Source organism: Phaseolus vulgaris, chromosome 8 (assembly GCF_000499845.2).
Source record: "Phaseolus vulgaris cultivar G19833 chromosome 8, P. vulgaris v2.0, whole genome shotgun sequence".
Classification (NCBI taxonomy): Eukaryota; Viridiplantae; Streptophyta; class Magnoliopsida; order Fabales; family Fabaceae; genus Phaseolus; species Phaseolus vulgaris.
The window spans coordinates 59527428-59547436 of NC_023752.2; the positions used below are offsets into that span (position 1 = coordinate 59527428).

Consider the following 20009-nt stretch of genomic DNA (forward strand, 5'->3'; position numbering starts at 1 on the left):
TTTCACATTAGAGAATTGACACCACAAGTTATTATTGAATCACTTTTAATTAGTATGTAAGACTTATCAACTATATATAAAAGACTTGTATTTGACATGTCTCATAAAAAATTAATATTTAACCCATCAAAATTATTATTAGTAAAAAAAATTGACCTCAAGATCTTATTTCAAAGTGGATACCTAAAATTACTATTTCAAGTGTTGATAAAAATTTATTTTTTAGTTTTTCAACACATGATACCGAAGTGGGACAAGTATTTTATGTTCAACTGGTTGTCATGGATTCAACATATTTTATTCATTAAGTTGTATATTTTGGGTCCAGAACGTTATCTCCTTAGTTAACGTGGAGGCCCTGTTCATCCAGCGGCCTACTAATTACCTGTATAGGCCCATTGGAAGGCCCATAGTTGAAGCCCGAGAATACCCATAAAAAATCACGAAAATAGAAAAAAGTAAAAAAAGAGGTAGTGCAAGGCTGAGTTTTGTAGCAGAAAGAAAGGGTTTTTCATTTCGCAAACACCGGCCGCACTCTTGTCTCCAGGGATTCCATTATCTCTGCTCTCACTTCAAAGCTTTTCTCTGCTCTATCAGGTACTATTCATTTTCGCCTTTCAATATCTGTTCCTATTATTTTTCTCCTTTTTTGTTTCTGTTCTCCGATGTTTGTACCTAATCAATTTCAATTGATTTTTTCGTTTTTCGCTCTTCCACGTCCAAAATATGTGCTATTTATTGTGTTTTATCCATCCATTTCCAGAATCCGTTTCGGTGCGTGATTCTTGAATTCTTGTGTGACTTCCGTACGGCGTGTTAGGTTTTTGAAATTTAGGGCGAACTAATCGCTTTCTTTAAGATGTTTAGAGCACACAATAAGCTAATTTAAAGGAACACGTAGTTCCGTTTGGATCTGTGGTTTTTTGTAATTTCTGTAGATTAAGGTTCCTCCTGCTTCTCATGCTCGATTTGGTAAGATTCTCGTTGTGCATTAACGATTGAGGTTTTGGTTTAATTAGGTTGTGAAACTTGTTTCTTTTTAGGATTCAGCTGTTCAATCAGCAAGGGTTCTCTTGCATTTTCCTTTTAATTATTTTTTCCCTTTTTCCATTATTGGTTTACAGCACTTGCGAAATGTAGGACTTTCCTTAGTAGCACAAAGTGTGTTATGGGTTTCCTATATATTAGGAAGGCTTTGATAAAGTATCATTTTTTTCAAAAACTTGATTTTGTTAATACCATTTTTTAATTATTCGTTTTTGTCCTCACGTTTTTTTATATCTCTTCCCAATTATCTACTTATTTACGAAATCTTATTTTATATGCGTTGCAGGAATCATGGCGGATGAAGCTCAAAATGAGCTGAAGGAGGAGGTTCCAGAAGTGAGTTCATTGACCCCTTAATTATCTATAACTTGAAAAATGCTTTCCTGCTGTATGGTTTCCTTTATTGCGCATTAAACCTAACAATTAGGTTTTTTCACTTTAGTTCTTGTATTGCTTACTTGTTGCAATGATCTTGTGTTGCATATTTCGGTAGTTCAACTTTGTTAGTTGAGATATCTGTTTGTTGTAGCAGTACCATCATCTGATACCTGAATTTCTAAATCACAGATTGTACCTTTTGACCCTACCAAGAAGAAGAAGAAAAAGAAAATTACAATTGTAGATCCGGCTGATGACCCAGTGGAGAAATTGGCTGAGAAGACGGATAACCTCACAGGTATCTTAAAATAATACAAGTAATTTCCTGTTGTGGTTTTATTTTCAGTTCTATCCAGCTATTGTGCATAGGTATGATTCTCATTTATATTTCATTTGCAGTTTCTGATGGGGTTGAGGCTGCATTTACTGGTTTGAAAAAGAAAAAGAAAAAGCCTGTAAGTTGTCATATTTATGCTTAATGTGGTATTTTTGGATAATTATATCACTTCAGAGTTTTTTTTAATGTGTCTATTTTTTTGTTGGAAACAATTTAAAACCTCATGTTGTTTGATTATAGGTTGAAATCAGTAACTTGAATGAAGATAGCGGAGATGCAATTGAAGATTTGGATGGTGAGCAGCATATACCTGTGTAACTATATATACTTGCGTAAATATTGGTTTATGTGAATTGTGGTTGAGTATTTTGTTCTAAATGTATGTCTTGAGGGGATCCTATTGAACACTTAATATCTAGTAAAATTTTGCTTTTAGATCATGCTGAAGATGATGAAGGAGAAATGGTTGCTCCTCAGGCTCGTTATCCTTGGGAAGGAAGTGATCGTGATTATGAATATGAGGAGGTTTGTCATATTTAAGTGTTTTTCTCCTAAGCTGCTGTATGGACCTCTCAATTTAATTGTTAACATGAAACTTTTTTTTCTATGATTTTTTCTTCATCACTTTGTCGAAAAATGTTTCTATGAGTTGATTTTAATTCCTTCCATAATACTAATTATTTATTTTATAGATCTGCCTGATATTCCTCGTCATTTTTTAGTGGGGTGATATTGGGCTGTATTGATGATGCTGCAAATTCATGGATATGGTTGAAATTTTAGTATGGCAGTACCGTAGTATTCATTTTATTAATGATGGTTTATGTGTGCCTTGGTAATACATCTGATTATAAAGGATTTTTTAGTGCTTTATCCTTCTTGGATCAAGAAATGTCAGTTTTCTATAAACCGTGAACCATCTGTATGAATTTTTTCCATAGGGTCCAAGTATAAATCCATAAAATATGGCAAAAGCATTTATTATATTCTGTTATGCCTTTACTTGCAAAGTCCTTGTCTTGCATACCCCTTCCCGTACATATCTCTTATGGATTCTGATGTTTTTCGTGCAGCTTCTTGGCAGGGTGTTTAACATTCTTCGTGAGAATAATCCTGAACTTGCTGGAGATAGGCGAAGGACAGTAATGAGGCCTCCTCAAGTTCTTCGTGAAGGCACAAAGAAAACTGTGTTTGTGAATTTTATGGATCTGTGCAAAACGTATGTTGCAATTTTATTGAAAATGCTTAATAGTATAGATTAACATGATGAGAGTAGTTCACAAAACACCAGGCCTAATTTCAGTCTTTCCATTTCTTTTAGTTTTAGTTTTAGTTTTATTATTCACTCAATGGACACACCATTTGTGATGTGATACAGTCCATGACTTTGTGGGGTTGGAGGAGGATCAGTTCCTGAATCCAAACCCAAGTCCACCATCCATCAGTGTCAGGTTTACTCCAGAAAGAACATAAAGTCCTTATGAAGCAAGTTACTGGGAATTTAAGTGTTAGTTATTGCAGAAAAAAACTGTCGAGAAGAGAAATTTATTAAAGGAGCTAGGTCTGTTTTTCTCTAATTGGAAAGCTAGGAGTTTGGTAGATTGTATGTCATTCTTTGAAATGAGGACTAGTTTGCTGAGGAACCCTACTATCCGGAATTCAAAGAAGATCCCCTTTCAATTTCTGTTAACAGAAGTGGTGTTCCATCAGTATGGCAATACTGATATTTTATGTCAGTGTAATATCAGAGACAGGTCATGAATATCAACCAGATGAGGACTTAATTAAAGGGGAATGGTTTTTAAATGGCATATCTTTTAAAACCTTTTTTAGTTTTCTTTTTTCTTCATATTAACTTTTCATGGAGGAATGGAAAATGCTTGCCCAATCTATAAATGCCTAAAAAAAGGAGTTTGAGACTTTGGTACTAAATTGTTGACTGTGTTCAGCTAATAATGGCTATTACCATTGTTTTTTTTATATTTCTTTTATTGCTGTATGTCTTTCTCCATGCTTTATTTGTCTGCATATAATAAGAGAAGTGTTTACATTATATATGCTTCCATTTTGTGAATGTTCTTCTATGCAATCTTTTAGAATGCATCGGCAGCCAGACCATGTCATGGCTTTCTTGCTTGCTGAATTGGGTACAAGTGGATCCCTTGACGGACAGCAGAGATTGGTTGTAAAGGGAAGGTTTGCACCAAAGAACTTTGAAGGAATTCTGCGACGATATGTCAGTAAGTACATGTTTTGAATTTTGATAGTCTGTGGGGTTTCAGTAATGGAAGGTTGGTATATGTATGAAAGTTCTGTGCTGTGTTAGTTGGTCTTTATATATTTTGGGCTGTTTTTTTAACACATGCAGCCTAGCAGGACAAGAACTTTAAAACTCCCCATTGATATTTAAATGAGTTGAAGTTTATGTATAATATTGTTTTTCTCAGATGAGTATGTCATTTGCCTTGGATGCAAGAGCCCAGATACTATTCTTACGAAGGAGAATCGTCTCTTCTTTCTCCGGTGTGAGAAGGTTAATTTTCTTTACATCTTTGCCTGGTTTTCTTTTTTCTCTTCTAGTTTTCATGCCAAGTGTCTTACCGATCTAGAGACAATCATATTTAACAAATGATGTAAATTCTGTCTTATTTAACATCTTTTAAGTTTGTACTTTTATCATTTTATTTAATTTGTAATGATTTGCGTAAAGTGGATAGCTATTTCATGTAGGTGATGATAGTGGTATAGTCTTCCTATTTTACTTTTTTCACAACCAATAAGTGGACACCCAATTCCACTAATGGATTTTGATTGGTACTTCATCCAATTTTTGGTTAATGGTTTCTCATCATAATGCTTTAGGATATTTTTTACCCACTTCTGATCGTTATTAATGTTTGGACAATTTTTGGGCAAAGAAATTTGTCTGTTAATACTGAAAAAAAAGTACTTGTGTTGTTACATTTTGTCATTAAATATCATATATGTGGTTTATTTCTTACAGTGTGGATCAGGAAGATCAGTTGCTCCAATCAAGGCTGGTTTTGTTGCTCGTGTTGGCCGAAGGAACACGGGTACATGATTTGTCCTACTTTAATAAATGTAATTGGCGGAGGATATGAACCTTTTTATGAAAGTTTTGCCCATGTAATGATGTATCTCTTGCTCTACAATTGAGTTTGTTTCGGTAACGGTATCTTTAGAGTCAATATTGTTATATCTTGTCTTTTGCGTCAAGTATAATTCTTTAGTTGAAAATGATTGTCATACATCATGAATCCCTAATGTTATTACCATTTGAGATTATGTTTTTCATTTTATTTAGTTTAGGATGATTTTCATACTCAGTATAGTGGTGATGGTACAGTCATAATCTTCCAATAGTTGGGACACACCCAAATAGAAAACCTCCCAAAATCCCGACCAAAGAGTAGCTTCCTGTCTATAGTAATACACCAGAATTTCTCTTGTCAGTTTTAACATCCAAAAATCCAGAGTTCTTCCACTCATTAACTTGACAGTTTGTGGATGTCAATAGAGTGTATAAATGCCGAGGGAATTACATTCTTCATTTTAGTGAATGGTGACACATGGACGTCTGTCAGGCCAACTAGGATATTCATGGTATGTGGTTGCACATGAATGTCAATAAAAGTGTCATTTAACAGTTATTAACACGCGACTTTGTTTTAATTCCCTTTTGTTCAGGGGTTAAACAACGATCACCCTACACATTCAAAAACTGAAGTAATGATTGAGCATAACCAAAATCTTATCTTGATTCCAATTCCGTTTCTTATCCAAACTAAGATTTATTGCATTTGTGCATTATGACTTAGGGTAATTTCTTGAAGTTCCAGTCCAGTACCTTATAACAAGCACTGAAATGGGGCACCATTTTAGAGTTGCTTTCAGTTTTTAATTCATTTTATTCCTGTATTGTAATGAGCCAACTACTACTATTCCTTTTGCATTGATGGTTAGAGCCTGACAATTGAGTGTTAGATTTACAGGGGAAATATTTCCTCCGATTAGACGCCGAAAAACCGTTAATAGTGAAAAATTATAGCGCGAATAGGTAGCCACTAAATCCAAAATTCCACTAGCAAACAGTGTGTTTCTCTTAACCTCAACACTAAAATTAGTTATTCAATGAAAATTATCAGTGTATATTCTTAATAATCTAAGTGCAAACTATAACTCTGATCAAACTTATAGGGTGTAAAACATTTTAGTTCATGTCTTAAAAGTTGTAGAACAATAAAGCACAGAGATCTTCCATACGAAGATTGTTTACCTAATGAAAAAAGTGTCAGTAAAGAGGTTTCAAACTCACCAAAATGAAAGGATAGTTCATATGATTTTTTTGTTTGGTTATGTCAACTTACATTGATTATTAGATGATTTTGAAACCACATCTTTTTTATATTTATACCATAATATAAGAGAGATACATCTTTTTATAATTGCTTTTGGTTTCATTTTTAATTAGACGTTTTATCTTTTTGACAAATAAAAATAGTTTTCTTGGTTAATAAATCATGAAACTGGACAGCCTTATAATTTCTCTATTCAATCGTAACTATATAATTTTTCCACTTAAAAATAATTGCCTTATATATTTCCTTTAAACTATCTTTACAAAACTATATATATTTTTAAATTATATTGTTTTAATATAATAAACAATTTGGATATACAAATGCCACATCTATTTGTTAGTTTTGAAAAAAAAGGGAGTGGTACTAAATTAAAATTTACTCAAATTCTATAAACCAAAAAAAATTATTTAAGCCCAACAATTATTTAAACTGTCTTAATTTTTTCATACCGCAATTAAATAGTTATTAAAAGGATAAATCCTATACGGGAAACACTATTTATTTCATCAAATATACATATAATGCCGATTTTTTTAAAATTTAATTAGAGCGTCAATATAAAGAATTTTACACTGTTATCGGACTATAAATTGTTGTGTCTAATTTTATAATAATTACACTAAGAATAACTAACATATATACATATAATAAGCTGTAATTTTTTTGATTTTTATACTAATCATATTAAAATCCATACTAAAATGATCTCTCGTTAATTGGTAATATAATTTTTGACATTAATTATTAAACTCTTACTTTGAAAGAAAAATTATATCAAGAATAATTCAGTGCAAAATTTACTCTATATGAATATTTATGAACATAGTTTGGTATTTTAGGTATGTATAACGACATACATAATAGCAAGTAATTGTTGTTATAATTAGATGTCTGTTATATTTTCCCTTGTCGTGAGTAACTACACCACTAGTTTATTTATTTGTATAGATTGCATATGAAATCATGAGACTCAATCCATGTGTTCTGCCATATCTTCTGTTCCCTATCCATTCCCATCAGGCTGAGAAAACTGTCACACACCAAAGGTGGCAATGAAGGCCATGGTGGTTAGTGCTGAAACAAGAGGCATATAAACTCTCCCGTACAAACTGGTGGCACTGTTAGGATTCTTAGTCGTAACATTTGTATTGAAACCTGCATAACCAAAACTCATTTCATTTCATTCATTGCTACTAGAAACCTTCTAAAGTTTAGGTTTAATTCTATTTTTTATCCTTTTAAGTATCATAACAATAACAATGTGATTTCAGTTCTTTATTGCACCTCTCTTGTGTCTTCAATGTACCATTTTAGTCTATTCAGTTGATTGGATCCTTCACAATTGTACAAGATAGACCATGTAGTTAACTTGTTTTTTTAAAAAACCTTTAATATATTTAAATTAATCTGAACTTGTAAAATAACTTTTTTTTTGTTAAAAATGTCTGTAAGAAATTGATCCAAATATGTAGAAATTTGTTACCATAAAGCTGACTAGCGCAAGCCCTGTCAGTAACATTCTGGAGATAAGAAACGGGTTGCTTGGTCTGGAAGAAGAAGTCCGACTTCACATCTTGGATGCAACTTAAGACAGCTAAAGTGTGGTCATAGCATCCATCGTTGCAAAAAGTCTTGATATCAGAATCATGCACATTTAGCACACCATTGATTCCAAGTGTGTATCCATCTTTTATCGTGCAAGAATCTGATGTCTGCACATATATGTTGAAATAATAAGCATTTTTATCAAAGAGATAAAATTAATCAAACTATGTTCATTGCTAATGCACAGCAGTTGATAACCATTAAGAGGAATTTAAAAAGCAATCGCATGTAACTCATTACATTCATCATGCAGAAGTAAGCACTCCTCCAACTCTCAAATGGACTTCGGTTTGCATTTTTCCTTGGTTCAGTTATATCTGAAATGAAGCACACAAAAAGTCATGTTTCTTTTCTAGTCTCATGAATTTTTCTACAAGATATAATCACCAAAATGAATAGTATAATAAGGATTAAGGTTTATGAATGTGAGTGTTTAAGTATAAGTTGTTTTTTTATAATCATATAAATCAGGTTAAATCATTTTCATGCAAATTGTAATCAGTTATCTTGAACAATTTGTTGAAACAAACTATAAGTAATTCATTGACAGAAGTTATTTTCATAACCCTTTTCAGTAATTGGATAAGTGTTTTTAACCACAAACAAATTCTTCCAAACACATCAAGAAAGAAAAAGAAAGTGAGAAAAAAGAAGTACTAACTTTCAGCATGGACGTGGGTGAGTAGGAGAAAAAATGTCCCAAAAGAAAAGCAAACAAGGAAGCTGCTTTTGCCATTCATCATTGTTCCTTAATGATCAAATTATTAAGGACAGTTGTTTGACCAGTTGTTTCACGAGGAAATTCTGTCATTGCAGGATGTTGTATTTATATATGTCTCAGATCTATAAAACTTGCTTGGATCAAAACTAGGAAAAATGTTGTTATGTTCAGCTCATGATAAGAATAAAGCATCAAGCATATTTGACACAAACAAGGCCACGTTTGAAACTTTAGAAACATAGCAGTGTGAAGGCTTTGGCTAAGACAGAAAAATGAAACATATGTTTGGAGGTTTGTGTCGGAAATAAAGAGGTGGAATACAATGATTGCATCGTCCTATAGCTAATGGGGTTTGCAATTTTAAAGGATTATAATGAATGGGGTGTGTGCCACTGTGGCATGCAACAACAAAGTAACTCTTCAACTTCTTCTTTCCTTCGTTACTCATAATTAGTTGGTCATATTCTTATTTCTAAATTTTGTAAAAAGTATATATTTAATTAGATATTTCTTTATATTTGGAGTGAAAACCAAAAAAAGAATCTCAAATATTAAGCCAGGTTTAATAGAAAGTCATAAGAGAGAAAGAAGAGAGAAGAGAAACGAGAGAGAATGAATAAACGTGTATTGAAAAGTAAAAAAATACAAAAGTATTACATGGGTATAAAAAGCATAAACGCAAAGAAGGAAAATGGGCCAAACAGCAGGCCCAAAAGAAAAGGGGTACAAAAAGAAAAAGAAGCTTAGGCTCAAACATAAACTATTTTATCAGTCTCTGAACTTTCATTTCATTCTCTCATTTTAATTTTATTTTAATTAGTAATAACTCCAAAACCCAACTTTTATGCAAAAAAAAAATACTGTGATTAGATTTAGTGGGTAATTATTTTGTTACACAATAATAGTAAAAATTTCGTATTCCAGTCTAGTTTATACAAAAATTCATTATAGGTCGAATAATCAAATTAGCCATTTTTTTTTTCCAAAATATACCGATTTTAAAAAAAAAGTTTATCCAAATAAATTTATTCTTTCTTAATTTCTACACTAGAACAATATACTTTTCACACGTTCAAAAATAAAATCCCTACTAGAATTTAGTTTTCCCAAAATCAAATCTCGGCCAATTTTCCAACACATGAATAGATTCATTGAAAATTGGGTCATCAAAGAGTCATATTCTCAACGTGAGTAGTAAATTTAACTTGAAAATTAAAGTGAAAAGCATTTTTTTTATCGATATGGTCTGTACGACTGAGACTCTAACTATAAATCCGGTCCAGATCGACCGACATGATCAATCGTGAGACTGATTAATGATCTCGTGTTTGCTAATATTTATATAAATTAGCACAAATTTCAAAGTATCAGGTACGCAATTATCTAATCCTAAATATTGAATGTCGAGTGCTGAAGTTTGACTTAAGCTTCGGAGTACCTTTTACAGATATCATTTGAGTCCGAAACTAATAAGGATGAGGAGTGAAAGAGCAGGGAGAGTGAGGTGCAGACCGAGCGACCAACCAAGGAGATGTTTAATTGTTCTATTGGTTTCAACTATATTCGAGAAGATTTTCAATATTTTCTTTTAAATGTTTATTTTGAAAAATATATATTAAAATTTGTCTTTGAAAATAGGAAGTGACCATAACAGAATCTCCAAGAAGAGAGAGATGATTATTATTCCATGAGACTTGCAGTTTTAGTTAACAATAGATTAATAGGTAGGACTAAGAGGTGAGACTCATGGGTGACAGAAAAAAAAAATAAAAGTTGTAGGATATTAAGCATTATCTACAAATTGACTTCTGAAAGTCGGGTCCCTCAATTAAAAGTGCTTTTTATATTTTGGAGTTTCTTTTTATTTCGGCCATTAAAAAAGACAAAAATAAAAAGGGAAAGGACTTTTTCTTTTGGCCAGAAATAATGCAAATGTACATTCTCAAGTGACAGGTTTTCGACATATGCATAATAATGCATATAAATGAATAATTCATGCTACTTCATGTTCAGTCACTGTAGGGTGCCTCAAGGCTTTTTTTAAAGTTCCTACTTCAAATTATGAGGCAATATATTTTATTTTAATATTTGTATTTGAAAGTATACATGTATAGTGTTATTGTTGTAGATTTTCTTAAGGGTTTTATTATTTGTTTTGCACTCTGACAAAAAAGTAGTATAAAAATTGATATAAAAATTAGATTTCATAAATAATACGATTATAGAAAAAAGACTATGAAAACAAATTTAAATCATAATTATTTCTTTCAGTTTTTGAATTACTTTATGTAAATATTAAATTAATTTAGTACTGTTGAGGGTGTGCATAAAATCACATTGGAATATCTTGAATATGATGAGGCAGTGGTTGAAGCTGAAAAGATGTTGGGTTTGGAGTTATGCAGAATGCATAATTCATGGTAGATGTTGGACTGTTGGGTCACTAGAGAAGAGAGTGGCTCAAGCACTCAATGAAAAAAGAAAAGCATTTTAAATTATGAGGTAATAATTTTGTTTTATTATTTGAAATTAATTTGTTAGTAAAATCGTGTAATTTAAAGGCTACTCATAAAAAAATCATTTTATATTATTTGAAAATGTTTATTATTTATTTCACAATTAGGAAAAATATTTTGAGGAATATAATATTAAAAAAACAACACATTTTAAAACCTGTTTGTATCATCTAAAAATATTATGAATGATAAATATTAAAATTCTAGTTATAACTTAATGATATAAATTATAATTTTAATTATTTATAAAAAATATATCTCTCTTTTTTTTTTGCGTGTCCTTTATAACTTTTTGGAGTGGATTTTTAATTTTTTTCGTCATTAGGTTCAGCACCTAGTATGTGAATAAGTTTAGATTATTTTCAGTAATTATAATTTTGATTTAGAGTTAACTTTTATTTTCTTTTAACTTTTTGTCTGTTCTTTTTTCATTATTATCATGAGTGTTTTGGAATTTCACAGGCTTAATCAACTGAGAAATTTGTTATATAAATTGATTCAAGTTTTCACCAATGTTTTGGTTTGTTAGTTGAAGAAGCTACATCCGTCTAAAAGTTTTGGTATTATTTCATGATTTCTTGTATGGAATTGTTATTGTTTTGAGACACAAATGATAAATTAACTCATATACGGAGTATTATCCAAATTTAATCCGACTTTGACGAATAAACCCGTATTGATTGAAAAAGTTGGTATTGACATTGGTAATATCTAAATTTTCTAATTGAGTATGAGAGGAGAGATGAATATATATATATATATATATATATATATATATATATATATATTATGTTACATTTTTTTTCTTATTTTAAATTAGTAAAATATTATTAATTTATTAGATAATTTAAAATATATTTTTTACCCTTCTCTTTGGTTTTTATTGTTTTTTTGTTTTAATAATTTTTCTTTCTCTTCTTTATTCTTTTTAAAAAAAAAATCTTTTTCAATATTAACTAAGTTTACTTAGATTTATATGGTTTTAAGTTTTTCAAAGGAGTTAGGATACAACCTAACGTGGTTCAATACGAATGTATATATTTACTTCTATAGGAGTGACAAAATTGACTAGTCTGATCTGTTATAGTTTGATTTGTCACTGACCTGCCAATGTTATACAAACTCTAGTTAGTAACTCGTCCTGTCATAGGGTGAATTTGCAAGCTAATTCGCTACTTTTCAATTTTATTTTTTTGTATTTTTTTTTATATTTTTGATCTATTTACTTGGTTGTAGTAATTAATATCACTTTTTGAACAATAAAAATGCAAGGAAGAACGATAAAATTGAATCAAACTTTAATATTTTAATCAAATAAGGTTTAATAACATCTTACGCTACTGTTCTTAATCTTTACCTTATGTATGTCTATGTCTAAATTATAAGATGCATTAAGTATTCTCTATATAATATAAATGTGTGTAGATTCTTTGTACAATCCTTTGATACATGACATGACTTTAAAGAATTAGTTTTTTTTAATCTTTAAGTTAAACATAGAACTTGTTTTTTTTTCGCGAGATTGTCATCGTGTCTCCTAAAAAGCCAATTTATATGAAGCCACTTTAAATCTTTTCTTTAATATCTATAATAAAGCTTATAAAAGTGAAATTATGTGTAAAAGAAAGAGTGAAAATTTTGAACTAAAGAATTTAAGTGATAGAAAGATAAAAAAAGAGCACAAATGCTATGAAAGTATATTTGAGAAATCAATTATCAACTTGTTGGCTTAAAAGATCTAAAATTAATTTGAATTAGTTTTTAAAATTTCATTCAAAATCCTATTAAACTAAATGAAAAATTATTTAAATCTCTTTACGAAACATAGAGCAGTTTATATTTTTTTGTGCTACTCACGTATTTTACGAAGTGTTATTCCCTTTTTAACTTTCCAATTGGATTTGCATTAAACGTAATCAGGTAATTAAATCAACAAACGAAACAGTGTCAGCATATCAGGTAATTAAATCAACGACCAATAAATATTTTGCCGTTACATAATACAACTTTCATCTTTATCATTTTTGTGTTTCCAAGTTAAATTAAAGAGAGAGTTAATTATAGCGCGTTTTTTTTGAAAAAAAATGAATCCTACGATGGTCCCTTGCATTATTAAAGCCTATACGCATTACTCTAATCTAACTTTGTTTTCAAAATTTTGGATTAATTGTTAAATTGAGTAACGTTAGGTACCTCAATCTTCAACATTCGTAATTAATGGTATCTTACTTTTCTTCTATTTTTGAGGCATGAATTGCACCATGCACCTTCTCTTACGGGGAATTAAGAAAAAGATTGATTACCAATTGCAACCTCCAACTGCACCAAAAGTCCATTTTGCCCCCATGGACGGCATTGCCACGTTTAAACGTGTATTTCCTTAGATTAATTAATTAATTAATTAATTCAACTTTGATATTCAACGCGCCCAGATGTGAAATCAACAACAACATTTGTTTATGAAAGGCAAAAAAAATAAAATAATAAAAAATAATAATCAACGTCGCGTTTGAACTGTGAAGGCGAATTCAATATTCAAGAAGAAATACGTGTATGTACGAAAGCATCCGTATAAAAATGTAATCTGTAATCATCATACTTCACCAATTTCATTCCACTTCACATTCAAAGCAATTATTATTTTATTATATTATATTTCAAAAAAGCATTTATTGTTTTATCATAATATGATCTTTTATTTCAAAAATGTAATTACTCTAAATAAAATTTTATTCTATATGTAATTGTGATTACTAATAAAAAGAAGGTAGAAAAAAGGGGAGAGAGAGAGAGAGAGAGAAAGAAAAGAAGAACATGTGCGAAGAGTGGAAGCTTAGTGGACATTAAATGGAGCAAGCCCTTCCTTTCCCTGCACTTTCTTTTGCTTTCAGTCTTCACTCTCTCTCTTCTTCTTATTAACAACACAAACACAAATCTCTCCTCAAACTTCAAATCAAAATCTCTCTCTCATTATATTCCACCCTTCTTACCTTCTTCTCCCTTTCTCTATTCTCAGATCCATTGCTTTTTCTCACAGTTTCTGCTACTGCTTCCAAACACGCCCTTCTCTCGTGTAAGAACATCTTTCTCCTTTCCATTTCCGATTATTCTCCTTAATTCACTTTCATTTTCTCTTACTGTTTTTGTTATGTCCGAAATTCGATTGTGTTTGTTTGTTTGGTTCGAAGGGAAGGGAGTATTGAGATTACATGTGTGACATCGAATCTTGGTCGCGAGGAGGAGGATTCTCGTATTTTGTCTGTTTTCATCGTTATCCTATCGCGGCTACAACTTTGTTTCTTTCGTAGTCATTGTTATCCCGCGACACCGAACTAGTTTTTGGACTCATCGGGAAATCGAATTACTCAAAAACAGCGTAATTATCGTGAATAAATAAAATCCTTTTCTTCGTGAGTTTTTGCTTTAAATAAAAAATAGTCAGAGAGAGAGTTTTTTTGTTGTTGCGTGCGTAGTGCCAAATGCAACTACCACGTTTAAATGAGGCGATTGCGCTGCACGACGCGTGGATATAGCTGTAGCCAGTTGTCTGTGATTTTGGGCGTCGAGATAAGATAATTTTTTTAAAAGGTCAAAATTTATGACTATTTATTTAATTTTGGTTTTTAAATTTCTCCGCGCCCTACTCATGGATATGGCCATGTGCTTCTCGTTTCTTCGGTGGACTGTTTGATTTCACTGTTGGTATCTGTTTTTCCACTTTGGGCCTTTTCGGGGAGAGTGAAGGCCCACGTAGTTGGGGCCCATATTGGTGATAGTGTGGGGAAAATCACAGCATTCATATCGTAATATATCATATTAAGTGCTTTGTTGTCATCTTTTTAAGCCATCTTCAGGCGTTACGCTAACTAATTATTCCATCTTTTGAACTTTGAATGCTGATGTTTGTTTTCTTCTTTGGGCTTGTTGTTGACACCAGAGTTTCTCTTTTGGGCTAGAACTAGCTCTCGCAAATGGCAGCTTCTCGGGTAAGTGTGACGGAGCTTAATTTTTGAGCTATACATGTAGGTTGCTTCAGAAGAATGATGCGTTCATTGATGCACATGTTAATGGTGTTTTTTTGTGTTTCATTTCAGGTTCATTCTAGCAAGCAAATGAGGAGGTTGGAATCGAGGAAGTCCCATTCTTGGTGGTGGGATAGTCACATCAGTCCCAAGAATTCTAAGTGGCTTTTCGAGAACCTTGAGGGTATGCAATTGCAATTGTCTTATGGTTAAATTGTGAAAAAAAGTTAAATTGTTGCTCTGTTACTTGTAATTCTTAAATGTAAGTTCTCTTCATATGAAACTTTTTTTGTGCAAAAGCTTCATGAACTTTATCAGAAAAAATCTTTGTTTTCATGTGGCAAGGCTTAATGCGTAATCAAAACTGCATTAAGGTCAATCGGCCTAAAATTTTGTATTAATTTTGTAGAAATTGAACATCATTATAGCATGGCTTACGAATCAACCCAATTATTTTAGACAACTAAAATTGAACAGGGGTGTAAGTAGGTAAATAGGTGTTCCGGTAATTCCTCCCTATCTATTTAGTACATATATGCTTGGAATAAGGATCAACAACATTTAACTGGTCTAGGTTATGTTCAGGTCTTGGAGCAACATCCCCTCACCAACAAACAATGCCTTTCAATTGGTTTTGGATCAGGTTAATTGGTGGTGTAGGGTGTCTTTTATATTATTTACACTTTGATTCTATCTATTATACCTTTTAAATTCCTATACCCACAAAATACCACTGCCTGCCTAATTGACAAACTTTTCCATTTCTGCCACTACGTTAATCTGTCTATTTGCCATTTCTGAGGAGCGAGTACTAAAACCTATTCGACTAGAGAGCCATAAAACATTTTTTATTAGTTGATATGCCATGTTCAAACTTTTTGCTAGATTCTAATATTCCGTGTATTCAGCAGAAAAGCTACAAAATAAATATTGTTAAAACTTTGGGGAAAAGTGTGTTTCGAATGATAACTCTTCAACAGTTCAACTGACGTGTTTCTATCTTTAAGTGGACTCTACTATTGTAATTTGAAATTATTATATCCTATAAAGAGATTTAGCATATCTAATGTGAGTGGGTGAACTTTAGAAGAGAAAGTGTGGATTGATAACCAATGATTGAAAATCAATAACAACCTCATAGTTAGAGAAAGTGTGGATTGATAACCAATGATTGAAAATCAATAACAACCTCATAGTTAGAGAAAGTGTGGATGGATAACCAATGATTGAAAATCAATAACAACCTCATAGTTCATAGTAGTTTGTAATACATGAATATATATTTTATCATAATTTCAGCCACTGATTTTCTAATCAATGGCTATAATTCCACACTTCTCTCTCCACCCTCACTTTAGAGAAGCCAAACATTGCTGTAAGATATCTATGAATATTGATTATCCTTTTCTTTTGATTAATGGAATGCTAGTTAATTATCTTTAGTAGACCATGTAACTGTACTTTCGACATTCATGCTCAACTGTGGAACATATACAAACTCCTGCTTTTCCTAAAGGGGTAGATATTTTTGTTCAGGTTCTGTAAAATCATTCCCATCCAAAAATTATTCCCAGACATGTTTTGCATGTTGTTATGTATATAAGTCAATCCTTTTTTATCCTAAAGTGTTCCAAGAAAATGATGTGATTTTCAACTTCAGAGATGGATCGGAGTGTGAAGCGCATGTTGAAGCTGATAGAAGAGGATGCAGATTCATTTGCCAAAAAGGCTGAAATGTATTATCAAAAGAGGCCAGAATTGGTTGCTCTGGTTGAGGAATTTTACCGTGGTTACCGGGCTCTGGCTGAACGTTATGATCATGTGACAGTAGAATTGCGAAAGAATATACCCTCTGATCTCCAATCCCAAGGTTCTGGTATTTCTGATGCCGGCTCTGAACCGTCCTCTGCTGGGCCTTCTCCAACTCCAAAGAGGGGGGATCGTCTTAAATCAAGTAACCGAGCTGCTGGATTTGATTACTTTCTTGGCACTAGTGGAAATGGTTCTGATGCACAAAAAGATGGAGATGAATCCTCTACTTTGACGGATTCTGAGGACGAATCTGATGATTCATCGGTTAATAATTATTCTGGTTTCTTACAGAATGGAAGTGATCTGGGGATAAACAGAAGAATAATGGAGTTGGAAACTGAGCTACGTGAGGTAAAAGGAAAGCTTTGGATGCAGGAAGAGGAACATGCAGAGGTTTCATCCAGGGGATCAAGAAATGAGAGTACTGAAGATTTTTATACCAAAATCAATGCATATGAACAAGAACTGATGAATGTTAACGAGAAGTTAAGACTTTCAGAAGAAGAAATTACTAAACTGAAAATTGAGCTAGAAAAATACGGACCCTTCAATGCACAGAATTTGGAGTCTGGTTTTGAGTTTTCATCAACTAAAGAACACATCAATAATGGAGGCGAAGCCCTGGAGCACAAGATGATAGATGTTGGAGGAAGTATTGATGGTGTGGATAAGGAGTTGTCTGAGCAAAATGCGAAGATTGAGTCCCTTGCAAGGGAGCTAAGAATTACCAAAGAAAATCTTAAAACTTCAGAAACACAATTTACTTCACTGAAGTTTGAGGCCAATAAATCATCTGAAAGAATTCAGCAGTTGTTGGATCAGCTTGATTTGGCTACTAAAGACATTGCTTCTTGGAAAAACAAATTCAATAGTGAGAAAAGAGAGAGCACCAAACTCAATGAAAGACTTGCAAGGTTAAAGACTAGTCTATCTGACCGAGACCATGAGATCAGGGATTTGAAAACAGCAGTATCTGATGCTGAGCAGAAAATCTTCCCGGAGAAAGCTCAATTGAAGTCTGAAATGTCAAAGTTGCTGGAGGAACAGACTCATTTAGAAGAGCAGATCAGAGATTGGGAATGTCGAGGCCGTTCATTTGAAGAGGAAATCAGAAAGATCCAGTCTGAAAAAGTAGAGATGGAGGAGGCACTCAGGGTTGAGATTCAGCTGTTAAAGGCGGACATTGAGCAGAGAGAGAACAACATAAAAGAGCTCAACACTAGCCTTCATACTCTAAAATTAGAGAAAGATAATCTCCATGTTGAAGTTGGTTCGCTTATGGAAGAGGTGAACTCTAAAGATGTTAGGATTGAACACCTCAACAGTCATTTGAACCAGCTACACATGGAACATGTACAACTGATTGCTGGAATGGAGGAGGCACATAAACAAGCGGAAGAGCTAAAATCAAAAGCTAAGCAACTGGAGGAGGAGGTTGAGAGGCAAAAAACTGTGATCTTAGAAGGAGCGGAGGAGAAACGTGAGGCCATAAGGCAGCTATGTTTCTCACTCGACCACTACAGAAATAGCTACAATATGCTTAGACAGCACGTTGTGGGCCACAAACGGGTTCCAGTATTGGCTGCCTAATAATGAATAAATGTGAAGGTGATCTTGTATATTGCTTTGGCTATCTTCATTTCTCTGTCTTGGAATGTTTTTCTTATGCTTATGGTTCTAGTGTATATGAGTCAATATCATGTGTACTAGTACGGAGAAGTGATGACCATGTTAGCTATACTAGACATATTCTGATGGCATTGCTAAGTTTCATCGATTTTTGTAAGAAGCTGTGCCATACAACCCTTCCTTAAGGGTTCATTAGAGATTCAAAATTTCCTTAGTCTGCTCTAATATTTGTATAATCCACCCGTCTGGTCTCATGTGAATGGTTTGCAACGTTCTTTACTTATTTTTTCAATGTTTTTACAATTTGGAATTCTCTTACTTACAGTAATATAGAATGTTATTGGTAATGTAGCAGTATCAGTTTTCTTTGGGCTTGTGCTAGCTCTTACTAAAAATGTTGGTTATGTTGAGTTCGGACTTCATTATGTTTCGCCCAATTCATAGTGTTAAACAATTTGTCGACTGTTTCTTCCTGCACCTCCATATCTTCTTCTGGCACCTCCATACACAACATGAAAATACATTTTTATCCTTCTTGTGCCACCTCCATAGAGATTATGTAATCCAGAAACGCATTTGAAAAAAGACTTCCGGATTACATAATCCAGAAGTTAAAAAAGATTTCCAAATTATGTAATCCGTAAAGTAATCATGAATATGAAAAAGGACTTTCGGATTATATAATCCGGAAGCTAATTACAAATTTAAAAAATGACTTCTGGATTATGTAATCCGGAATATTACAGAGGGTCCGGAATATTACAGAGGGACATTTTTGGAAATATGAAGGACATTTTTGGAAATATGAAAATCTATGGAGGTGAGAGAAGAAGGTACGGAGGTGCAGGAAGAAACAGCCCAATTTGTCTTCACAATGGGTGGGGCGAAATTCCACCTCGCAAACTTTATTATTTTTTATTTATTATTGAGGTATACTTTTTAAGCTTTTTATTTCGTCACTTCTATTATAAAATTGTGATATTTATTGTTATTATTATTATTATTATTTTATTTTGTTTTGTTCAGTGGACATAATGTTAAATCTTTATACACTATCACCCGATAATAGTTCATTGTCACTAACTTTAGGAAATTATGTAAAGTTGAAAACTTGCTACAATAATGACTGTGATTGAATCACATTATAAACTATTGCAATAATTTAGGATGGTTAAAAATCATAACTAAAGACAGCAACGTTAATTTTAATGAATGTAAAAAAAAAAAATACTGTATCCATTTTGAAAAATCAACGAGTCAAATTCTTTTACCCAATCAATGAACTAAATCGATCTTTTTAATATTAGAATTGCTTAAATTGAGTAAACTAAATAGAGATCAAACAGGTCATTATTCTATATATTTGTGCATTAACATTTAGTGTTTAATACATTTAGTGTTTAATACTAAAGTTCACGCGAGTAAAATAAAATGTCATTAGCATAGATGACTGGTGTAAGGAATAATTTTTTTAAAGTTTAACGAATATTCTAAAGTTTTAAGTTTTGAACTCATTTTCATTTATGCATCTAAAATTTTTAACTGAGTAAATTTAGATTC

The 20009-nt window shown here is 32.2% G+C and overlaps 2 protein-coding genes across 3 annotated transcripts; both read left to right on the forward strand.

The window, feature by feature from the left end:
* Positions 1-452: 452 nt before the first annotated feature.
* On the forward strand, positions 453-5068 carry LOC137827179 (eukaryotic translation initiation factor 2 subunit beta). The gene is made up of 10 exons (XM_068633401.1): positions 453-597; positions 1334-1383; positions 1615-1723; positions 1825-1880; positions 2003-2057; positions 2199-2287; positions 2836-2981; positions 3860-4002; positions 4210-4295; positions 4767-5068. The coding sequence occupies exons 2-10, from the start codon at positions 1339-1341 to the stop codon at positions 4842-4844; spliced, it is 807 nt and encodes a 268-aa protein (XP_068489502.1). The 5' UTR covers positions 453-597; positions 1334-1338; the 3' UTR covers positions 4845-5068.
* An 8664-nt stretch (positions 5069-13732) lies between these two features.
* LOC137823728 (protein NETWORKED 4A-like) lies at positions 13733-18803 on the forward strand. Of its 2 annotated transcripts, none has more exons than XM_068628969.1 (4): positions 13733-14059; positions 14924-14972; positions 15081-15192; positions 16669-18803. In XM_068628969.1, exons 2-4 carry the CDS (start codon positions 14958-14960, stop codon positions 18408-18410), a joined length of 1869 nt encoding a protein of 622 aa, XP_068485070.1. In that variant the 5' UTR covers positions 13733-14059; positions 14924-14957; the 3' UTR covers positions 18411-18803. The 2 variants fall into 2 exon arrangements, with proteins under 2 accessions (XP_068485070.1, XP_068485071.1); XM_068628970.1 differs by having other exon boundaries at positions 13860-14789.
* The last annotated feature ends 1206 nt before the right edge of the window (positions 18804-20009 follow it).

Excerpts from the sequence above, each read along its gene's own strand:
- LOC137827179 (XM_068633401.1), top strand. The coding sequence starts at position 1,339 with ATGGCGGATGAAGCTCAAAATGAGCTGAAGGAGGAGGTTCCAGAA. Across the intron at positions 1,881-2,002 it reads AAAAGAAAAAGAAAAAGCCT|GTTGAAATCAGTAACTTGAA; the intron begins GTAAGTTGTCAT and ends GTTTGATTATAG. Across the intron at positions 4,003-4,209 it reads AATTCTGCGACGATATGTCA|ATGAGTATGTCATTTGCCTT; the intron begins GTAAGTACATGT and ends TGTTTTTCTCAG.
- LOC137823728 (XM_068628969.1), top strand. Across the intron at positions 15,193-16,668 it reads GCTTTTCGAGAACCTTGAGG|AGATGGATCGGAGTGTGAAG; the intron begins GTATGCAATTGC and ends TTTCAACTTCAG.